At 57.0% G+C, this 20196-nt stretch overlaps 8 protein-coding genes across 8 annotated transcripts; 4 read left to right on the top strand and 4 right to left on the bottom strand.

Moving 5' to 3' along the window:
- Positions 1-47: 47 nt before the first annotated feature.
- Positions 48-1718, bottom strand: ATEG_10012 (uncharacterized protein; the record flags this gene model as incomplete). The annotated part of the gene is made up of 1 exon (XM_001209314.1): positions 48-1718. One exon carries the CDS (start codon positions 1716-1718, stop codon positions 48-50), a length of 1671 nt encoding a protein of 556 aa, XP_001209314.1.
- Positions 1719-2384: 666 nt separating this feature from the next.
- Positions 2385-3915, top strand: ATEG_10011 (Zn(II)2Cys6 transcription factor; the record flags this gene model as incomplete). Its single annotated transcript, XM_001209313.1, has 3 exons — positions 2385-2701; positions 2750-3208; positions 3264-3915. The coding sequence occupies 3 exons, from the start codon at positions 2385-2387 to the stop codon at positions 3913-3915; spliced, it is 1428 nt and encodes a 475-aa protein (XP_001209313.1).
- A 500-nt stretch (positions 3916-4415) lies between these two features.
- ATEG_10010 (amidohydrolase family protein) lies at positions 4416-6247 on the bottom strand (the record flags this gene model as incomplete). Its single annotated transcript, XM_001209312.1, has 2 exons — positions 4416-4929; positions 5109-6247. The coding sequence occupies 2 exons, from the start codon at positions 6245-6247 to the stop codon at positions 4416-4418; spliced, it is 1653 nt and encodes a 550-aa protein (XP_001209312.1).
- Positions 6248-7449: 1202 nt separating this feature from the next.
- Positions 7450-9094, top strand: ATEG_10009 (aldehyde dehydrogenase; the record flags this gene model as incomplete). Its single annotated transcript, XM_001209311.1, has 4 exons — positions 7450-7856; positions 7910-8127; positions 8175-8467; positions 8513-9094. 4 exons carry the CDS (start codon positions 7450-7452, stop codon positions 9092-9094), a joined length of 1500 nt encoding a protein of 499 aa, XP_001209311.1.
- A 505-nt stretch (positions 9095-9599) lies between these two features.
- ATEG_10008 (SDR family NAD(P)-dependent oxidoreductase) lies at positions 9600-10204 on the bottom strand (the record flags this gene model as incomplete). The annotated part of the gene is made up of 3 exons (XM_001209310.1): positions 9600-9604; positions 9647-9876; positions 9924-10204. The coding sequence occupies 3 exons, from the start codon at positions 10202-10204 to the stop codon at positions 9600-9602; spliced, it is 516 nt and encodes a 171-aa protein (XP_001209310.1).
- Positions 10205-12011: 1807 nt separating this feature from the next.
- On the top strand, positions 12012-13807 carry ATEG_10007 (putative amino acid transporter; the record flags this gene model as incomplete). Its single annotated transcript, XM_001209309.1, has 9 exons — positions 12012-12178; positions 12227-12240; positions 12288-12366; positions 12416-12747; positions 12803-13161; positions 13214-13411; positions 13473-13500; positions 13559-13674; positions 13721-13807. The coding sequence occupies 9 exons, from the start codon at positions 12012-12014 to the stop codon at positions 13805-13807; spliced, it is 1380 nt and encodes a 459-aa protein (XP_001209309.1).
- A 164-nt stretch (positions 13808-13971) lies between these two features.
- Positions 13972-16168, bottom strand: ATEG_10006 (phenylalanine ammonia-lyase; the record flags this gene model as incomplete). The annotated part of the gene is made up of 3 exons (XM_001209308.1): positions 13972-15818; positions 15874-15980; positions 16029-16168. The coding sequence occupies 3 exons, from the start codon at positions 16166-16168 to the stop codon at positions 13972-13974; spliced, it is 2094 nt and encodes a 697-aa protein (XP_001209308.1).
- A 1635-nt stretch (positions 16169-17803) lies between these two features.
- ATEG_10005 (acyl--CoA ligase) lies at positions 17804-19590 on the top strand (the record flags this gene model as incomplete). Its single annotated transcript, XM_001209307.1, has 4 exons — positions 17804-17912; positions 17956-18567; positions 18632-18945; positions 19006-19590. 4 exons carry the CDS (start codon positions 17804-17806, stop codon positions 19588-19590), a joined length of 1620 nt encoding a protein of 539 aa, XP_001209307.1.
- Positions 19591-20196: the final 606 nt, after the last annotated feature.

The raw sequence follows: 20196 nt of genomic DNA, 5'->3' as shown, positions 1-20196 counted from the left end.
CAAATCTATAGCTTCAACTGCGAGATATGTACACGCACATGTCCACCTCACAGATCGGGAGCAGACCGCTTCAGCCACTGATGCAGCCACTTGCCGATAAAGTGGACAACCTCCTTTTGAACATGGGCTATCGCCTTGGGAGGTCTCTTGCCACTCGCCAGCTCCTCCTTGGATAGCCCATTCTGCTCCCAGTGATGCACAGCCCCAGCAGCGCCATCCCAAACCTCCTCCGGCGCCATCTCAATCAGGATATAAGGCTCCTCAATGGTCGACTTGCGGGGAGGAGCAACGTCTGCATGGGGCGTAGCGGGGCGCCATGGATCCGCCAGACCGTCGATGGCCGCAACCCGGGGATAGGAGAATCCAAAGCCACCGTATTGATTGACTCTGTCGATGTCCGGTGGTGTATAGATCCCGAAGAGGGTCTTGCAGAAGGCCGACATGTTCTCCAGAGTCAACAACCGGGAAATCAAGGGCTTGATGTTGGCAGGTACCGATGCGCCGTCCTGGAAATATCCCCATTCGGTGCAGACCTGGTAGTTCCAGCTCACATCCGACGTTTTATCCAGGGGTTGCGGCGCTCTGGCACTGAGCTTGGCTGTGTGAGCCGTGGTGTTCTTGGGGCAGAGGTCACTCTGGCTAGGGGCAAACACGGAGGTATTGAGGAACCCGACGTGGTTCAGAATTCCCGTCACCAGATCTGCGTCGGAGGCGTCGTAGCCTGCGATCGAAACGAATTTTTTGAATGCACCTCTCACTGCCGCCGTGTCCGGGTACAAAAGATGCGGGCTGGTGATGTTATCGCAGTACTGGCGGAAGAGCGGGCTGCCAATGGCCGGGTCCCAGCTGCGACTCTGCCAGGCATCGAGGCCGTACGAAAGCATGCCCGCAAACTGCTCGCTCTTCATATCGCAGGGGATGCCCATCGCCGACAGCAGCTCCGCCTTGAGCGCTTTGTTTTCAGCATGTTCGATGAGGACGTTATCGATGATATCCACAAACGTCTGCGTGTTGTGGATGCAGTCCGCCGGACCGAACTGGCGGATCGGCTCGTAGTACTCCCAATAGTCCACGATGGCCTCAGTAACGCCCGACGAAGAGACTGCGCCCCAGTACACATCGGGGTAGAGCTTCCTCAGAAACGAGACAAAGGCGCCTGCGTACGACCCGCCATACGCGATCCACGGGGTGTTCTCAGGGCTGAGATCGACATGATCCAGCCCGGGAAACACCACGTTCGAAGCGAAGTAGGCGTAATCGGCGACGGCCTGCTCAGTGGAGAGAAAGCGGATGTTCGACGTGGTGAGGTTGTCGAACGGATAGCTGTCGCCGTAGTAGCGATGCTCCAGGATTACCCCGAGGCCGTGGTACTTCTCGGCCAGCTGCGTGACAATGCCCTGCGATAAGAACGGAAACCGATCCTCACCGCTCGTCTCCCCGGCTGCGATGACGAAGACGGGCCCCCCGGGCTGATAGTACTGCGCATCGAACCAGTAGCGCAGGGGGAAGTGTTTGTCTGTATGGGGCTCATAGCGAGACTCGTTGTGAAAATGGTCGATCGGCACCGACAGATAATGCGCTGGATAGGTCACATCTCGCGGCTGAATTGCATGCGATCTCTTGATTTGGCGCAGATGAGGATTGGAGAGGACATCCAGTGGGTGGATGGTGGCCTGGACGAGCGATGCCGCCGCCGTCAGCAGCAGAAGCCGCCTCATCGTGTATCCTGCAGAGGACTATTGAAGACGAGCAGTGCAAGACTCACAGGATTTCACAGACTGAAGACAATTTATGAGATCTGCTGGCCCGAACAAAGGGCAATCTGCCTGGTGCAACCATCCGAAGACACCTTGCAGGGGGATCACGATATCGGCCCAATCACGGCATTCACAACACGCCGATTGCTTGTTTGTTTAGGGCTTACCACGGCATACTACGGCTTATGGCGTACTACTAGCAGGCTGGCGACCCCGCAGTGTGCCCCTGATCATCGCCTGGCATGCATCGCATTGCCATTGCGACACAGAGATCGTGAGCAAGGACAGATATTATTGCAGCACCAGGGAGATGGAATGTGCGACTATACTCCAACCAGATGGCCAAGATCTCACCAAGACACTCAGCAGGTGTAACATGATCTAGTATTGTGACGGTCATGCATATCCGTCTGTCTTATCACGCTCGGGCCTGCACTGCCCCCTTGATATACCTACTAGTTCGTTCTACTCGTATTGATTCTCCACGTTGACCGCTTCGTAATAACCGAGGGAACGGATGCTGCCGGATCCGCATCCGTCGGATATACATCCGGTCCTCAACGGATGAAGCAATCAACAGCAACAGCAGCACCATGTCATGTCCAGTGAAACATCGATTATTGCAAAATGCCACTAGCTCGTCGACCAACGCCCTCGCATGATGCCGCGCAGGTGCTGGTGTCGTTCCATCAGAATGGCACTCCCGTGGAGCTGACCGACGATGCAAGACGATTCTCCGGAGGGCCACGAGCAAGTCGGCCCTTAGCGCTGGCCAATGTCACTCGGCCGCCGCAGAACCGCCGGAGGGTCTGGCGGGCCTGTGAATCGTGTCGCAAGAAGAAGATCAAGTGTGATGGCTCGGATCCGTGTCAGTGTTGTCTGGACACGGCCAGCGAGTGTGTCTATGCTGGAGATGGCTTTCGACGGGGGTTTGTCGATGCCCAGTATGTGTCGATATCGGAATGATCGGTCGTTTACTAACGCGGTGGCAGAGTGCTGGAGGTGTATGGAAAACGCCTCCGCGCGCTGGAAGATCTCGTCACCAGTCTCGTGGACGAACAACAGCGACTCGCCGCCCAGCTTGCCTTGCAGAAGGACACCACATCGGCTGTGAGTCGTGATGTGGCATCGAATTTGTGCGAACAGCATGATGTAGTTGCTGCACCATTCTGCCAGGACGTGCCCCTGCCCCCATCCGAGCCTATCGCCCCCCAGGAGCAGTTCACCCCCATCACGCAGTTGGTCCCGTCAGACACCACCGATACGATCGATCCAGAGCTGGTCAGTAGCTCAGCCGACGAGTCTCATGCGGTTCCGTTGGATCTGCCAAATCACTCCGTTGGCTCGATTCTCCAGACAGCTCATGCGGGTAAAAATGACACTGCCACGGCCCCAATGGTCTACAGTGATGACTACGGAACGCTGGCAGCCGATGGAACAGACGGAGCCAAGTACGTGTACTCGTCAATCGCACCTACGGAGGCAGCGGACGGCTGACAAATATAGATATGTCGGGCTGGGCGCAACAGTCTGGCTGATGGATGATTGCCCAGGCATCCGAACTCGCGTGCGACAAGAGCTCCTCCAGAAAGGACACCAACCGCAAGAATCACTCTTAAGCCCATCGATCGGTTGCGAGGCCGCGATGAAAGCCGAGTCCAGCCCAATAGATCGGACGGGACACCTGCCCCCCGTGCCTCTCATGGATACTCTCATCGACACGTTCTTCCGTAAGGTGTACAAACTGTTCCCGATCATCGAGGCGGAAGACTTTCGCCGGCAGTATTTGATGCTGCGCTATCATAGTGGCTCGCGATCAGGGTTCGTGGAACTGCTCTACTCCGTCCTGGCCGTCTCCTCGCCGCATATCTCGCCCGATGACCCCGTCTGGAGTCGCCCCGGCTGCTCGGCATATCGATGTCTGGATCTCGGGGATCACTTTTACAGCCTCGCGGTCGCGGCGGTGGGCGCCCACGAACAGCATCTGTCGTGGATGACATCATTTACGGTGCAGGACCCTAGTATCAATACCGTCACGGCGTTTACCCTCCTTGGGATGCATCTGACGCAGCTGGGAAAGCTGAACGAGGCATGGCGGATTGTCGGACACGCAGTGCGATTGGGCTACGAAATGGGCCTGCATGTAAGTCTCATTTAGATATTGGTATTCGTCGGCGGCACTGACATGCTTAGCGTTCGCCCAAACGCATGGGACTGCCTCTGTTGGACATCAAACGACGATGTCAGCTGTGGTGGTGTCTGTACGTGATGGACCGCCTGCTGGCCCTTCATCTCGGTCGTCCCCTAGCCATCCACGACGCAGACTCGGACGTGTTCTTTCCGTCGGCTCGACCACAAGCCCCTGGATTTGTTGCCATGACGCATCTGTGCAAGATCATCGGGGAAATTCATCAGCTGGTCAACACGGTACAGCAGGCGCGCAGGTGGAGTGAGGCTGAAAGTGATGGCGAGCTGCAGGGCAAGGTGGACGAGCTCTGGCACGAACTCCAGGCCTGGAAAGACACAAAGCTCCCCTGCGCCCGGGTAGAGTCTTCTCCAGACACATCTCGGATCACAGAACGATGCGTGTTGCTCTCGACATACTGTTCGGCGGTGCATTTGCTCTTCCGCACGTACATGGCAACGCCTCACCGGGTATCACGACTCCCGTTCGAGCAAGCGTTGAAGGAATCCCTCCAGGCGGCAATTGAATGCATTGACATGACCGAGGTGTTTTTGAGCCACGTTCCCGTGTGCCACTACTATTCCTTCCATGGTCAGAATCTGGTGGTCAGCATTGCAACATTGCTGCACTGTCGTCGCCAGACCGACGACGAACGCACCGCCGCCGACGCCCGCGAGCACAGCCAGCGAGGCATGCGCCTTCTCGCGCGGATGGACACAACCTGGCCGATGGCTCAACGGTACCGCACCATCCTGACGGCATACGAGACGTTGACCCGCGAGATGGTACATCGGGGCAGTCCGGGCCGCTGTATCTGTGACTCGGGGTGCCTGGTGTCCAAGGACAAGACGCCCCTGGATCCGTGGCAGGAATTCGCTGCGCAGATTGATTTTGAATCGAACCTGTTTCCGTCGATGCCCGACACCGCCTGGATGGACGAACTGTTCCATCTGTCGCCGACGAGCGCACCTGATATCGTGGAATGCCCTACGCCGCCGCTCAGCCAACCCGAGGAGGACGACCGGCCATGTAAACGCAGGCGAACGGGGGGTTCTGTGTGCGCCTTTACCTTTAAGCAGAGATAATTCGTAACGGAATAAATTGCTTGATTAGATACATATTGGTCGTAAATCGTGGCATGTGTGTACATGGAAGCATCCGCTCACAAAGACGAATGCACCTTTTCAAACTCCCTCCATCGCGACTCCATCATCGCCCTCCACTTCTCGTCCTGGTCCAGGTTCAGGAACCGCAGCGCATTTCCTGCCAGCATCTCCGCCCGCTGCTTCCACGATAGAAACCCGTCCAACCGATCATCGCGCGCCAGCATCTTGCCGGCCTCGGGCACCTCGCCCAGCGGGAACGGATAGTCACTGCCCATGATCATGCGGTGCGAGCCCACCTTCTTCACCAGGTACTCGAGCAGGTCCGCGTCGTGCGTCAGACTGTCAATCCAGATGTTATCCCGCACCGTGGCATGTTCCATCGGCGTGACACCCCCAGCGTCCGTGGCCACCAGATCCGGCCGACAGTCGTAGCCGTGCTGGATGCGGCCCAGCAGCGTGGGGAACGAGCCGCCGGCGTGAGCGAAACACAGCCGCAGCCGGGGGAAGCGCAGCAGCGTGCCCGAGCAGATGAGCAGGTGCAGGGCCAGGGCGGTCTCACACGGCATGCCGACCAGCCACGAGCTCCAGTACTTGGCCCACAACTTGGGGTTCTCCTTGGGCCAGGTGTAGCCGAGCGGGTGGATGAAGACGGGCATCTGCAGGTCCTGGCAGGCCTGCCAGAACGGATCGAGCGCGCGGTCGTCCAGCGTCATGCCGTCGATCGTGGTGCCGATTTCCACGCCGTGCAGATGCAGCTCGTGTTTGGCGCGGTGCAGCTCGGCTACCGCCGCCGACACGTCTTGCAGGGGCACCGTGGCGAGCCCGAGAAAGCGCGCTGGATGCTCCGCGCAGACTGCGGCAATGTGGTCGTTCAGGTGCCGCGCCAGGATCGTCACCGGCTCGGCGGGCTGGTCGTAGAAGAAGAGGATGGGGATGGTGCTGAGGACCTGCACGTCGGTGCCGGCCGCGTCCATTTCGGCCAGCCGCGTGTGCACGTCGTAGCAGTTTGGGTTGACGGTGCGGAAGAAGCGATCGCCCACGTACATGTCGACGTCTTCGGGGTTTTTCTGGTTTGGTCGGAGCGATAGCCAGGGCGATTCGCTTGAGTTGGAGGCGTATGAGGATAGATCTGGCAGCGTGGGGGGCATGATATGCGTGTGCATATCGATGCGCAGCAAATGGCAGTCGGAGCAATGCATGATGAGGGAGACTCGATGCGAGATACTACAGTGACAGATTAGATTCTTGGTTGCCTGCAGGAGACGGGTTACTTATGAAGGAGAGCTTTACGTAGGAGGGTCTCCCATCCGTCTCGACATCCGCCCCGGATGCCATCCGGATGCACGCCGGATGGCTTCCATGCCTATCAGCAGTCGCCCAGCGCCTATATATGATGATAGGACAGGAACACGGCATCTCAGTTTGACAATACTGTCTTCAGCGTCATCATGATTCCTCCCTTTTCCTTCCAGAGCTGGTTGGCGGAAAACCAGGACAAGCTTTGTCCGCCCGTCAACAACTACTGTCTGTACGACGGCGACGACTTTACGCTGATGGTGGTGGGAGGGCCAAATGAGCGCAATGACTATCATAGTATGTGTCTATGCTTCAGTTGGGCTGTTTCGAAGTACTAATCGTGCAGTCAACCAAACGGAAGAGTGGTTCTATCAGGTCAAGGGGGACATGCTCCTCCGGGTTGTCGACAACGAGACCTTCCGCGACATTCCCATCAAAGAGGGCGAGATGTTTCTGCTACCATGTATGTAATAGTCTGTCTCCAGACTGTCTGGATACTGATGGACCAGCCAATACCCCCCATAACCCCGTGCGATTCGCCGACACCATCGGGATGGTCATGGAGCGCAAGCGGCCGGAAGGAGTGCTGGACCGACTACGGTGGTATTGCACCAAGGGAGCGCATGAGAAACCCTCGATGATCCGCGAGGAGGTCTTCTACTGTTCGGACTTGGGCACGCAGTTGAAGCCGTTGATTGAACGGTGGCAGCGGGATGAGGAGAGCCGGCGGTGTGGTGCGTGTGGGAACATAGCCGATCCCAAGTAATTGTATACTCCGTATGTAATCAGATAGTCAATGCAATTGTACATGTTGTGCTATATTGTACCTTTTCTTGGATGGAGCATCCTACGTAGAATTCCATAATCAACAATACCATACCCTGATCAAAGTGCCATCCCCGTATCTCTAGGTACTCTATCTTCTCCACTTCTTGGCTGCATCTCTATCCGGATACTATCCGCTGTCAGTCCGTTATCAAGGATGCGGTCCGGTGCACGGAGGACTATCCGATGCACGTCACGCCGTCCAGCTAGCTGCAATGGATATAGACACGCCTGTCGCCAGCAGCTCTCAGCGATTATTGTATGCAACAACATCGCCAGAATGTCGGCCATGGAACCCTGGGACCTATCCACGCTGGACGCTGCAGAGGCGCATCTATGCCAGCCTGATTTCCGGCCATTCCGTCTCCAGAATCTCGTCAATGGAGAGCTCATCCCCCACCCCCACCACGAGGATGCTGTGCCCGCTTTCAACCCCAAGACCGGCCAACACATCGCCTACGTCCCCAATTCCACGGCCGAGCAGGTCGATGCCGCTGTGAATGCCGCTGAGCAAGCCTTTCCGGCATGGTCCGCCACCTCTCCGTCGCAACGGTCGCAATATCTGCAGCGCATCGCGGCGGCGATTGAAGAAAAGCGCGAGCTGTTTGCCGTGTGGGAGAGCCTCGATCAGGGCAAGACCATTGCCAGGGCCCGCGTTGAGATCGACCGTGCGGTGTCGAACTTCCGGTATAGTTGTGGTTGTCTCTGTCGACGGAGGGAGCTCTAACAATGCGATGCAGCTACTTTGCCACGTACATCCTGCATCAAGAAACCCATGCCCGGTGGACCGACACCAACATCCTCACGTATGAGCATCGCTCGCCCAAGGGCGTCTTTGCCCTGATCTCCCCGTGGAACATGCCCTTGTACCTCCTGACATGGAAGATCGCCCCATGTCTGGCGTTTGGGTGCACGGCGGTCGCGAAGCCCAGCGAGGTGACGAGCATCACTGCATATTGTGCGTATTCCTCCGTGTAGATGGGTGGCGCTAATAGTGTCCATCAGTATTGGCGACCGTCTTTCAAGAAGCGAAACTCCCGCCCGGCGTCATCAACATGGTCTTCGGGGCTGGCAACCCGACTGGATCGGCCCTCATCCGTCACCCGCGCGTCAAGGGCATCTCCTTCACCGGTGGCACGGCTACTGGACGTCAGATCCGTCGCGATACGGTGGATGAGATTGGAAAGTATCTGTCGCTGGAGCTGGGAGGGAAGAACCCGACGCTGGTCTTTGACGACGTGGATCTGGACAAGGCGGTTGCGACGGCGGCGACGGCGGCATTCGAGAACCAGGGCGAGGTAGGTTAACCGCCGTGTCAGCTGTACGTCAACTAACGGTGGTAGATCTGTCTGTGCGGATCCAGGGTCTACATCCAGAAGAGCATCTGGTCCGACTTCGTCCCGCGATTTGTCGAATACGTCAAGAAGAACTACGTCCTAGGCCAGACCGTTGGCGCGGTTGTTTCCTTGCCCCATTATAGCAAAATCCGATCGTACTTGACTCTCGCGGCTGCTGACCCCAACGCCGTCTTCCACTTGGGCTCTGTGCCCCCTGAGAAACCGGACGGTGGCTACTGGATCGAGCCGACCATCCTGACCGTTCCCGATTCGAGCATCCTGATGACAGATGAGATCTTCGGGCCTGTGGTCACCCTCACGCCGTTTGAAACTGAGAGCGAGGCCATTGACAAGGCAAACGATAGCCAGTACGGCCTAGCCAGCATTCTTCTTACGAAAGACGCGGGCAGGATCCGTCGTGTCGGTGAGAAGATCGACGCGGGTCTGGTCTGGGTCAACTGCTGGCTGGTGCGTGAGCTAGGAACGCCGTTTGGGGGGATGAAGGCGTCCGGGACGGGGAGAGAGGGTGGTGAATACAGTAGGGACGTGTTTACGACGGTGCGGACTTTGCATATTCCCCAGAACTAGGAGGAGCTTGTATGCTGTAGATTGGACTGGCATGAACATTGAGAGTGTGTTGAATGAGACGAATTTGTATGTTGTGATTGAAGGTTAAACGACCAAATGCACATTTCATAGGTCCAAGCGGCCAACGCTGTTTCCATAGACATATCGTATGCTCCATCCATCCAATCTATCGAGCAGTATAACCCCCGTCAACCGGCACGCAAGCTCCAGTCATCCAGCTGGCATCGTCGCTGGCGAGGACCACCGCCATGCGAGCAATGTCTTCGGGAAGACCTGGGCCTTTGAATGGATGGCGGCGCTGAAGATCTTCCAGGGAGATCATATGGGTAGTGGTCTCTTGGAAGATGGCCGTTTGCGTATCTGCATGTCTTAGCGGTGTTCCGTTCGGAGGAAGGGCACTCACATCCAGGACATAAAGCATTCACATGGATCCGATCAGCGGCATATTCGAGGGCCACTTGGCGCGTCAAGTTGCTGACGGCCGCTTTCGAAGCGCAATACGACGCTACACTATGTGTCAGCTAGCTGCAAGGACAGACTCATCAGACATACGATTATGGAGCCCGGCGACGAGGCCGAAGATCGAAGCAATGTTGATAATCCATCCGCGATCACCGGATGAATGGGGCTCTTGCTTCAGCATCTGAGCAACACCGTATTTGCAGCCCAGGAAGACCGACTTCGCGTTGACGCGCATCGTCGTGTCCCAGACGGCCTCGTCGGTTTCGTGGATCTTGGCTGGATGGCGGGCTTCAAGCGCGACTCCAGCATTATTGACCAGGCTACGCTCATCAGTCTATCATAGTATAACCCGAGGCGCGAAGCTTACATGTCTAATCTGCCAAACTCGGTAACAGCCGCTTGGACGGCATCTCCAACGGCTTTTGCATCTCCTACATCGGTTGCTATGAATATCGCCTGTCCACCGGCTTGGGTAATGGCATCATGCGTGGTGATCTGCAGCTCTTCTGGAATCTGGGAACGCGCCGTGGGAGTGATATCTGCACAGACGACTTTTGCGCCTTCTTGGGCGTAGCGAGTTGCGATGGATCGACCCAGGCCCGACGAGGAGCCGGTAACAAGGGCGACTTTATCCTGAAGACGGCCCATTGTGTGTTGGGAAGTGAGAGGGTTTCTGGGGAGGTGCAATCGTATGAAATGAGGGGTTAGAGTCATTTTCGGGGTATTGTTCTCCGATGGCTTATGCGTCAGAGTCGTGGCGGACTTTGGTATGGGTTGGTAGTTCTTCGTCTCGGTCATTGAGCTAGTTATGACCGAGTGTTAGACGATGTTCTCTATTGGCGTTATATGCAGTCAGTGTGTATTTACGTGCTCCTCTTGGATGAAGCAGTTAGAGATATAGATCTATCCCAATTGAGAAGATATATAATGTCGAATCGTTGAGACAGAATGCCCGGCATATGGATACCCCGCATTCTATCAACGTCGAATGAGTCAATATTGGATAAGCGATATTAACTTGACCATCGAGTAGACACAAGACCGGCTAGTGATGTAGTTACTCGGGAGGTACTGAATAGTGCATGGAAAGTATCTCGTATGTTCTGTTGCAATGTCCATCTAATGTCAACTGTTGGTGATAATTCATGGAGTTGGAGGCATTATATATTGTAGGTGTATGTGTCTCTGTATTGTCCATTGTGGTAACTTCATGTAGTCTCACAGTATGTTACCTAGTTACCTACTTAACCTCCATCCATGATAGTTTTACAAAATGCGGGAAACCGTGACACAGCAGGAAAATGTGAAGTCCTCCATTTCCTCGTGGGCTGAACGTGGCACACGGATATAGTTAATAACACAGCTTATATAAGTTCGTGGCATGACTACGGAGCAAACTAAGCATCAAGCACTGACCAGAGTTGCTAGGAAAGAGGCTAATCTTAATGATCGTCTGGGGCAAGGAGGGTACCTGATTCAAGTGATGGCCTTGATGGGTGCTGGATCTGAACCCAATGCCTCCATCCGCAGAATGTGATGACAGTATATTTGCTATACTTAGCATTGGAAGGCAAGCTATCTCCACCACAACGTACTGCCATTGGAGCTTTGAATATGTACTCCAAACGCACAAACCTGGCGTGTGTCATGATGGGCCATCTAATGGAAGGAACCTGGTACCGATGTCGATCAGCTTATAGTTATTCTCCGGCTCGGAACATAAGAAGATAATGTGCAGATTCTGCGTTGCCACGATGGGTCCGCTGTATAATAAGATGGAGCTCTTGAGATTCTCATCTAGTAATAGATACTGCGTTGATACCTGAGGCAGCACGGATTTCTGCCGAGCGGGCCGGCAGCGCCTTCTCAGCCTATTAGGAAGCCCAAAAAAGCGGTTAGTGTCGGTTCTGCGAAAAAGCTTTTCGGGTGGGTCCGCGCTAAGCGAGCTAATCGGGAAGCTGTTACTTAATAGCGACTGGTGATTGGCTGGCGAGACGCGGCCTTCGAGACAGCCGTCGAGACAGCCGAAAACAGTAAGCACAGTATGGTAAGGTGGTACCTGCTATGGCATCTCACGCAGCCATGAGACGATCGTCTCCAACGATGCCGTGTGTAATAAGCATCACATCCCACGCGGCACTATCACACACCACCCCGGACGATTCCACCGTGGAGATGCCGGCTTTCCATGACTAACGTGCTTTGTCCTGGTCAATTCTACTGGCCTGGTGCAACCCCAGACCTTTGGAGTCTCTGTCCGTGACCAACCCGAGGCTCCAAATCGTGGGGAGTATCCCAACGCCCTGACCCACCACTGGAGCGAGAAATTTCTGTTGAGGCGAACCCCGGCTTCTCTGTCAGATATCTCACCATCTCGACCTCTGACCGGCCGAGTATCACCTATTCTCGACTTTGCTCCCATTGTCAGTGTGATATCTGCACCTTCGTGACCAGAATGCTTGTGGAAGGCGTAGATCCTCAGCCGGATCCTATTGAGAACAAGTATGGCGAGAAGGTCGGCGACGAAGATGACTTCCACAAGCCGGTCGACCAGACGCCTTATGATGACCCTTTTGGCAACGAGGAGACTGCCGAAGTCAAGTACAAAACTCTGAAGTGGTGGTATGTACAGTCTGTCTCGGAAGAGGAAGTAACATGCTAACCGAATAGGCAATGTGGCATGTGTACGTAGCTACATGATGGACTCGGCTGGAAATGCACTTGCTAATAGGCCTAGTCATGATTGCCGAATCAGTTTCGCTTGGTGTTCTGTCTCTACCGGCTACGCTGGCGTCCCTGGGGCTGGTTCCGTACGTTGAACTTTCTGATGCCAGCTTCACATCTTGCTAACCGTGGCAGTGCGATCATCCTCATCGTCGGACTCGGTATTGTTGCACTGTACACCGGATATGTCATCGGCCAGTTTCGCCAGCGATACCCGCACATTCATAACCTGGCGGATGCCGGAGAGATCCTCCTGGGTCGGTTTGGTCGCGAGCTCTTCGGACTGGGCCAGATCCTGTTTTCAATCTTCATCATGGGCAGCCACATTGTCACCTTTACCGTCATGATGAACACCATTACCGACCACGGCACATGCTCCATCGTCTTCAGTGTCGTAGGTATGGTGATCTGTATGGTGCTCTCCCTGCCGAGAACCATCAAGAACATGACCTACATCTCCATTGCCTGTATGTTGCTCCTGGAAGCCGAGAACCTCTGGCGTCAATACTTACCGAATCTCAGCGTTCTTGAGTATCTTTTCCGCCGTGATGATCACCATGATTGGCGTCGGGGTGCAGTACAAGGGCGGCGTCAACATGAACATCACCAACGAGACCAACCTGTACCATGCATTCACGGCGGTGACTAACATCGTCTTTGCGTACTGCGCCCATGTTGCGTTCTTCGGTTTGATTGCCGAAATGGAGGAGCCGAAGGATTTCCCCAAGGCGCTGTGCCTGCTGCAGGTCTTCGAGATCTGTCTCTACGTCGTTGCCGCCGTCGTGATCTACTACTACGTCGGAAACGACGTGACTTCGCCAGCTCTGGGATCGGCCGGCCCCGTCTTGAAGAAGGTCGCGTACGGAATTGCCATTCCCACGGTAAGTGCTCCGCCCTTGCATCTGGCCGGCACTAGAGCTAATAGTCGTTTAGATTGTCGGAGCGGGTGTCGTGAATGGACACGTCGGATTGAAATACATCTACGTCCGCCTCTTCCGCCGATCGGGGCGCATGCACAGCCGCGACTGGGTGTCGGTGGGCTCCTGGGTCGGTATTGGCGTGTCGTGCTGGGTGATCGCCTGGATCATCGCCGAGGGCATTCCGACGTTTACCAATATCGTGAGCTTGATTGTATGTGCTGATCTATCGCGAATAATGTCGTTCGTCTTGATTGAAAGCTAATCGTCCACAGAGTTCACTTTTCGCTAGTTGGTTCAGCTGTAAGGACCCGTCGATCCTCGTTTATACTCTGTCTCCTCTGAATACTAACGGTCGCAGATGGTCTGGGCGGTGTTTACTGGCTGCATCTGAACTGGGGCCGGTGGTTCTCGTCTCCTCGCAAGGTCTTCCTCACGATTATTAACATGCTGATCGTGCTGATGGGTGGATGCCTGGTGAGTATCCAAGCCCTACTCAGGTCGACGCCTACTAATCGAGCAGTGTGGCCTGGGATTGTACGTGTCCGGCAAGGCGATTCACGACGACAGCGCAAAGAGCAGCTTTTCCTGCGCCAACACCGCCGACTAGACTTATACTTAGATTTGCATCGGTGATACATCTGCAAGCGGCTGTAGTGTATATAGCGTGATCCGTGAATGTTACATCGCATTATTATTATGTACTGGTCCAGTCTTGGCTATAAACACAACCCATGAAACAAAAAGAACCTCTATAATACGTGATCCATAATTTTACGCCACCTCCTGGAGGAGGGTCATCAGCGGCGCCTGGAGCTCGCCCTTGCGCAGGGATTCGTAGATGATCGAGATCCAGGAGCCCACCGTCTTCTTGTCGCGGCCATCCAGCTCCGTGCTCTGGTTCGTCGGGTGCTCGACGAAGCCGCGGTGGAAGGGCACGCGGAGGGTCTCCCGCACCATCTGGTACAGCGTCTTGGAGCCAGCACCCAGCATCTGCACGGTATGGGGCTGCGCGATGAAGGCGTCGGCGGTCTCCTGGTAGACCTGGTTCATGACGACGGCGGCGCGGTTCTGCCAGGCGCTGAGGTCGGACAGACGCAGGCTGGCCGTCGAGGCGGCGTCGACGATGGCGGGCACAGCGGCCTGCACGGTCTTGGTGCAGCGATCCGTCAGGGGCACGCGGGTGGTGGTGGGCCAGGCGGTGGCGATGGCGTCTCCAATAGCCGCCGACAGGGCATTGCGCTCGGCCTCGTTCATCTCGGCACCGATGGTCTCAGCAGTGACGACGGCGATGCGCGGGACGACCTTCTCCAGGAAGGCGAGGTGCAGGGCGCGCAGATCCAGCGCCTGGCACACGATGTACAGGTAGGCGGCGCTCATCAGCGACACCAGCTCGACGGCCTGCATGGTGTAGCGACCCGACACCAGGGCCAGCGAGTTGACGGCCTGGTTGCGCATCTCGGCGGTCTGGACGTGGGCGCTGACGGGGTGGGCGACGTAGGCCAGCTCGGACATGTAGGCGGCCATGCTGATGTCGACACCCTTCATGGTGAAGGACAGGCTGGGGTCGTCGGCGACCAGGTTGGTGGGCAGGCCGTTGTTGTAGTTGGGGTCAACCAGCTCGGTGCTCTGCGCGAACAGCAGCTTGCCCAGCATCTGCAGGCTCAGCCGCGTCTTCTCCATGGCCGAGGTGACGGCGGCGGCCTGGAAGTTGGCGCCGCAATAGATCTCGCGGTTGACGGTGTCGACGAGCGGGTTGTCGCAGGACGAGTTGAGCTCGGTGGAGATCTGGCGATCGGCCAGCATCAGGTCCTCGAGCTGCGGGCCCACCCACTGCGGCACGCTGCGCCAGGCGTAGCGGTCCTGGATGAGGCCGGCGCGCTTGCGGTCCTTTTCGCGGAACACGCCGACAGCCAGCCGTGAGCCCTGCAGCAGCGCCAGCACGTTGCGCGCGCACTCGACCTGCCCGTCGTGCGGCCGCGTCAGCGAGATGAACGGGTGGAAGCTCTCGGCCGTGCCCATGAGCGCCTCGACGCCCATGGCCGACAGCGCCTGCGTCAGCACCGCCAGCTGGTGCGACTCGTGCATGGCCAGACTAGCCACGGCCGCCGACACCGCCGTGCCGTTGACCAGCCCCAGGCCCTCCTTGGGGCCCATGGTGCGCGGCTCGATGCCGGCCGCCTGCAGCGCGTCGCGCGCGCTCATGATGCGCGGGCTGGCCCCCGGCGCCGTCGCGTCGGCCACCTGCACGTAGATGTCCGGGCTGCCCTCGACCGCGCCCGCAATGTACGACAGGGGCATCAGGTCCCCGGATGCCGACACGGACCCGCGCAGCGGGATGATCGGCGTGATGCGGTGCTTGAGCAGCTGCAGCAGCCCGTCCAGCACCTTGATCGTGACGGCCGAGTGGCCGCGCGCGTTGCTGTTAGCGCGCACCACGATCGACGCCCGCACCCACGCCGCCGGCATCGCATGCGGGCCCGGCGACGACGGCCCAACCTCGCCCGCCTTGTCTGCCGACACGAGCACGCCGGCCTGCGTCAGCTGCAGCAGGGCCGCCTGCAGCGCGGACGCCCGATCGGTCCGCGAGTCGGCGCTGCCGCCGAATCCGGTGTTGACACCTGGGGATGTCAGTGGGGTGTGGTGACAAGCAAGGGGTGGAAGTAAGGTACATACCGTACACGCAGTATCCGTGGTCGAGATGGTCCATCAGCACCTCCACGCTGGAGGTGATGCTCTCGATGACCTGGGGATCGGAGGAGAGGCCTGGAATGCAGTTGTGGCTGACCGGTTAGTATATCTCTATGCATCTGGCGGACGGAAATACATACTAGGCGACCGCCACGACGGACGCAATGTCCAGGCTGTTTCCATCCAGGCTGATCTGCTTCTGGGCCTTGAGATCCTGGAGACGGTTCCAGGTCCGGCAGGCCGTGGCCAGGTGCGTGGGCGCCGTAGGGATTCGCGGCATGGTATCGGAATGTGATCGGAAGAAGGGAGCAGCAGATCTGAGGAGAGATTCAATCAGCTTCAGATCTCACCAAGGGCGGGAGGAATGCAGGCTTATATACGCCCATCATACCACGTTTTTTCTCGTCTAGAAATATTGCAAATCCAAATCAGATTCCACGGAGGCGAACCAAGCGGAATGCCCGAGAGTCAGAGCATTTACCCACTTGGACAAGCGGTTCCACGCAGTATCAGGCTTGCAGTGCGAGTTGCGAGTTCAGATGGAGACCGACCTGCTCAGAAGGGCAGCAGCTCCATCGGGATTCTGATTCTGCTTTTTTCTTTTTCTGCTCGATTAGCTCGCAGCCGATCTTGCCTCTTGCGTGAAGCCATTGGGTTTGGGATCGTCTCCTGGCAAACCCTAAAGAACTCGTCGCGCTGCAGGACGGGATGGGAGTGGATGTCTGGTGTCTATCTAGGAGTAGAAATGTGAAGACTAGCTCATGCTGATGCATTTGTGGCATTCACACCCCAGCTCAGCCCTTGTTTACTTTTTCTCTGCCCCCCCTTGCAATGAGTCGTCTATAGTACAGCTCCTACCACCACGCTGGTCAGCTCTGATCAGCACGCACCACGGCAGGGACTTTTTACCCAAACAAGCCTCGGTCGACAATTCCGGCGCGATCGAACCCGATCGACGATCGCAGTGGAGCCGGCAGGCGTGTCGGGATGGAGACGATCAGGAGTTTCTGGAACAAGACTTCTGATGCTGTAGTCTGTATAGCATACTTTGTACTAGCTATGGCAGGAGCTGCAGATCTGAATGATCCTCCTTATTTTCGTGTCAGGCATATTAAGGACTCCTAGATACTGCCTCGTCCATCGTCACCATCACCACCATCATCATCATCATCTCTTGACCTCACGATTACGTGCTGACATCGGCTCCACTACACTCGGTACTTTTCCAAGCTCAGATTCATCCCCACCAGAGACTCAGGCGAATCCCCGTCACTAGCCGGCGTGGTTCGGCATCAGAGAGCTCTGGATACGTCCCGGGTGGGTGCAGAGACCGCGTCGACTGCCAATCACTCCCTGACGACGATGGATCGCCCTGCCGATCACGCCTAGTCGAAGGTGAAGGATGCTGGTGCCCTGGCGCCAACTCACGCCAGGAACCACTCGTCCGATAAGATCGAGCTAGCCGGCAGTGCGTTCAGGGGAACAATGCGATTATTGACGCTCCTGCAGCCCCAAGCTGAACCGAAAATTTTTTTAGTGCCAGATCCCGCGGCCCGCAGCGCCCTCTATCGCAGCAAATCGACGCTACCGTAGATAGCCCGTGAGCTCTAGTCCGATTCTGTAGAGGGGTGTGCGGCGCAATGATTCAGGTGCAGACGAAGGCCTGCTGATTTTTCATCGGATCCAAGACACTGGAAGAGGAGCTGAGGGCGCGGTGGAGCGCATGACCGAACTAATACAAATCATACCCGCTGCAGTGGATGAGGATGATCCATCCCATATCACGTCGGGATTACGGAGGATGGAGTATAATGCGATGAGCAGTGTCCCCTCGGCTGTTCTTCAGCTCGCCGCTTTTCCTGGATTTCTGAACGGTTTTGCGGTCGTACTCGTCTGACCTGGTGTCCAGCGCAAGATGGCCTCCTCGCCGTTCCCTTCCATCGACATCCCCCAGGTCGACCTCTGGAGCTTTCTATTCGAGCGACGCGATCGGCCGTACGCCGACGACAAGGGTAATGCCCTCGGTACATAGCGCATCAGCTGCGATCAGACACTGACCGCGTACAGTCCTCTTTTCCGATGCCTCCTCCGGCCGGTCCCTGACCTACCAGCAAATCCGCCAGCGCGCCCTGACCTTTGGCCATGCGCTGCGCCGCAAATGGAACTGGGCCAAAGGCGACGTGCTGCTGACCTTTGCGCCCAACTCCATCGATCTGCCGCCCGTGATCTGGGGCACCCTCGCCATCGGCGGCGTCGTCTGTCCGGTCAACCCCAGCTACCGCGCCGAGGAGCTGGTGCATCCGCTGAAGGACGCAAAGGCTAAGGCAATTGTCACGCAGCGCGCCCAGGCGCCCGCGGCCTTGGACGCCGCCCGTCGTGTGGGCATCCCCCACGACCGGGTGATCATTCTCGACGAGCTGCCGCAGGAACTGACCGACGACGGCACGGCGTACGGGCCCCATGCGCCTCCGATCGTCCAGCCGGACCAGGAGCTCGCCTTTCTCGTCTACTCGTCCGGCACGACGGGTCTCCCCAAGGGCGTCATGCTGTCGCATCGCAACATGGTCGCTAATCTGCTGCAGTCGGCCGCGGTCGACCAGGGCGTGCTGTCGTGCCGTGGCGGCCTGAACGGCGAGGGCGATCGCGCCCTGGCCCTGCTGCCTTTCTTCCACATCTACGGTATGTCCGGCGGTCCTGCGCGAAGGAATGAGGGAATGAGTGAATGCGACAGCTGACAACGCAGGCCTCACCTACCTGCTCAACCACACCGTCTACCTCGGCCTGTCGACCTTTGTGATGCCGCGCTTCCACTTCGACACCTTCTGCCGCGTCATCCAGGACCAGAAAATCACCTACGCCTACGTCGTGCCGCCCGTCATCCTCGAGCTGGTGTCCAACCCACGCGTCGCGCAGTACGATCTGAGCTCACTGCGCATGATGCTCTCTGCCGCGGCCCCGTTGGCCGTCGAGCTGATCCACGCCCTGCAGCAGAAGCTGGGCCTGCGCGTGCGCCAGGCGTACGGCATGAGCGAGTGCGCGCCCTGCACGCACATGCAGGTAGGCCCCTGCCCCTTCCCCCCATTCCCTCCAGTTCCTTCAACCACGCTAACAACCCAGACCTGGGACGAAGCCCGCACGCATCTCGGCTCCGTCGGCCGGCTCCTCCCCAACATGACGGCAAAATACGCCCCCGTCGAGGGCGAGACGGGCCGCTCGCGCGAGCTGTGGGTGAAGGGCCCCAACGTCTTCCTCGGCTACCTCAACAATCCCAAGGCGAATGCCGAGTCCTTCTCCGACGACGGGTACTACAAGACCGGCGACGTGGGGTACGCCGACGAGCACGGGCATTTCTACATCACCGACCGCGTCAAGGAGCTCATCAAGTATAACGGGTTCCAGGTCGCGCCCGCCGAGCTCGAGGATGTTGCGCTGGGGCATCCGGCTGTCGCGGATGTTGCGGTGACGGGGGTGAAGAGCGGACAGTCTGGGACGGAGCTGCCGCGGGCGTATGTGGTTGTGGCCCGCGGGTATGCGCCGTCGAAGGCGACGGCTGAGGAGATTGTGAAGTATGTTGCGGACCGGGTGATTAGCTATAAGCGGTTGCGTGGGGGGGTGCATTTTGTCGATAGCATCCCGCGCAATCCGTCGGGGAAGATTTTGCGGCGGGAGTTGAAGAAGATGGATCGTGCTGCGAAGTTGTAGGGTATTATCTTGTATTATAGGGAGATATGGATGGGTCTGGAGATATATATTAACAGCGATGGCTCCTAGGTCATGGTTTCATATCCTAGAACCAGTTTATCAGGAGCAGAACCAGGAAGAATACTAGGCATTCTTTGGCTCACCTCTGGACCTTCTGCAATTGCCACTAGACCTACATATAAGTCGTGATGACCTCGATGACGTTGGCTAGAGATCAGATCAAAGCATGATAGTGTCGGAAGTCTGGGTGATAGAGAGCAAGACCTGAAACTCAAGACGCTATTAGAGTTAAATTGAGCTTTCAGCTGAAAGTCTGATCTGACGAAGCTACAGTGCTGGCTGCGAAAAGTATACGTACGCCGGAGTAGATATGCTGCATGCAGACGGGTGTGCGGTGCATTTCGGGCGTTGTGCACCGCTATACACAACAGTAAGCGGAGATAACGACTGGTGTCTTGTAGAGCATAAAGTAGCATCTTCCTAAAGAGAACTTAGTGTCTTCTAGCTCACCTCTAGCATATCTGACCAGATCATCCATTCGTTGAAGCATCGTGAATGCTCCATGTCAGCACTATATACTTTCGCTCTGCTGTCTGTTCTTGGAAC

The sequence above is a fragment of the Aspergillus terreus genome, genomic scaffold, assembly GCF_000149615.1.
Source record: "Aspergillus terreus NIH2624 scaffold_16 genomic scaffold, whole genome shotgun sequence".
Taxonomy (NCBI): domain Eukaryota; kingdom Fungi; phylum Ascomycota; class Eurotiomycetes; order Eurotiales; family Aspergillaceae; genus Aspergillus; species Aspergillus terreus.
This window is presented reverse-complemented; position numbering and strand designations above follow the sequence as displayed.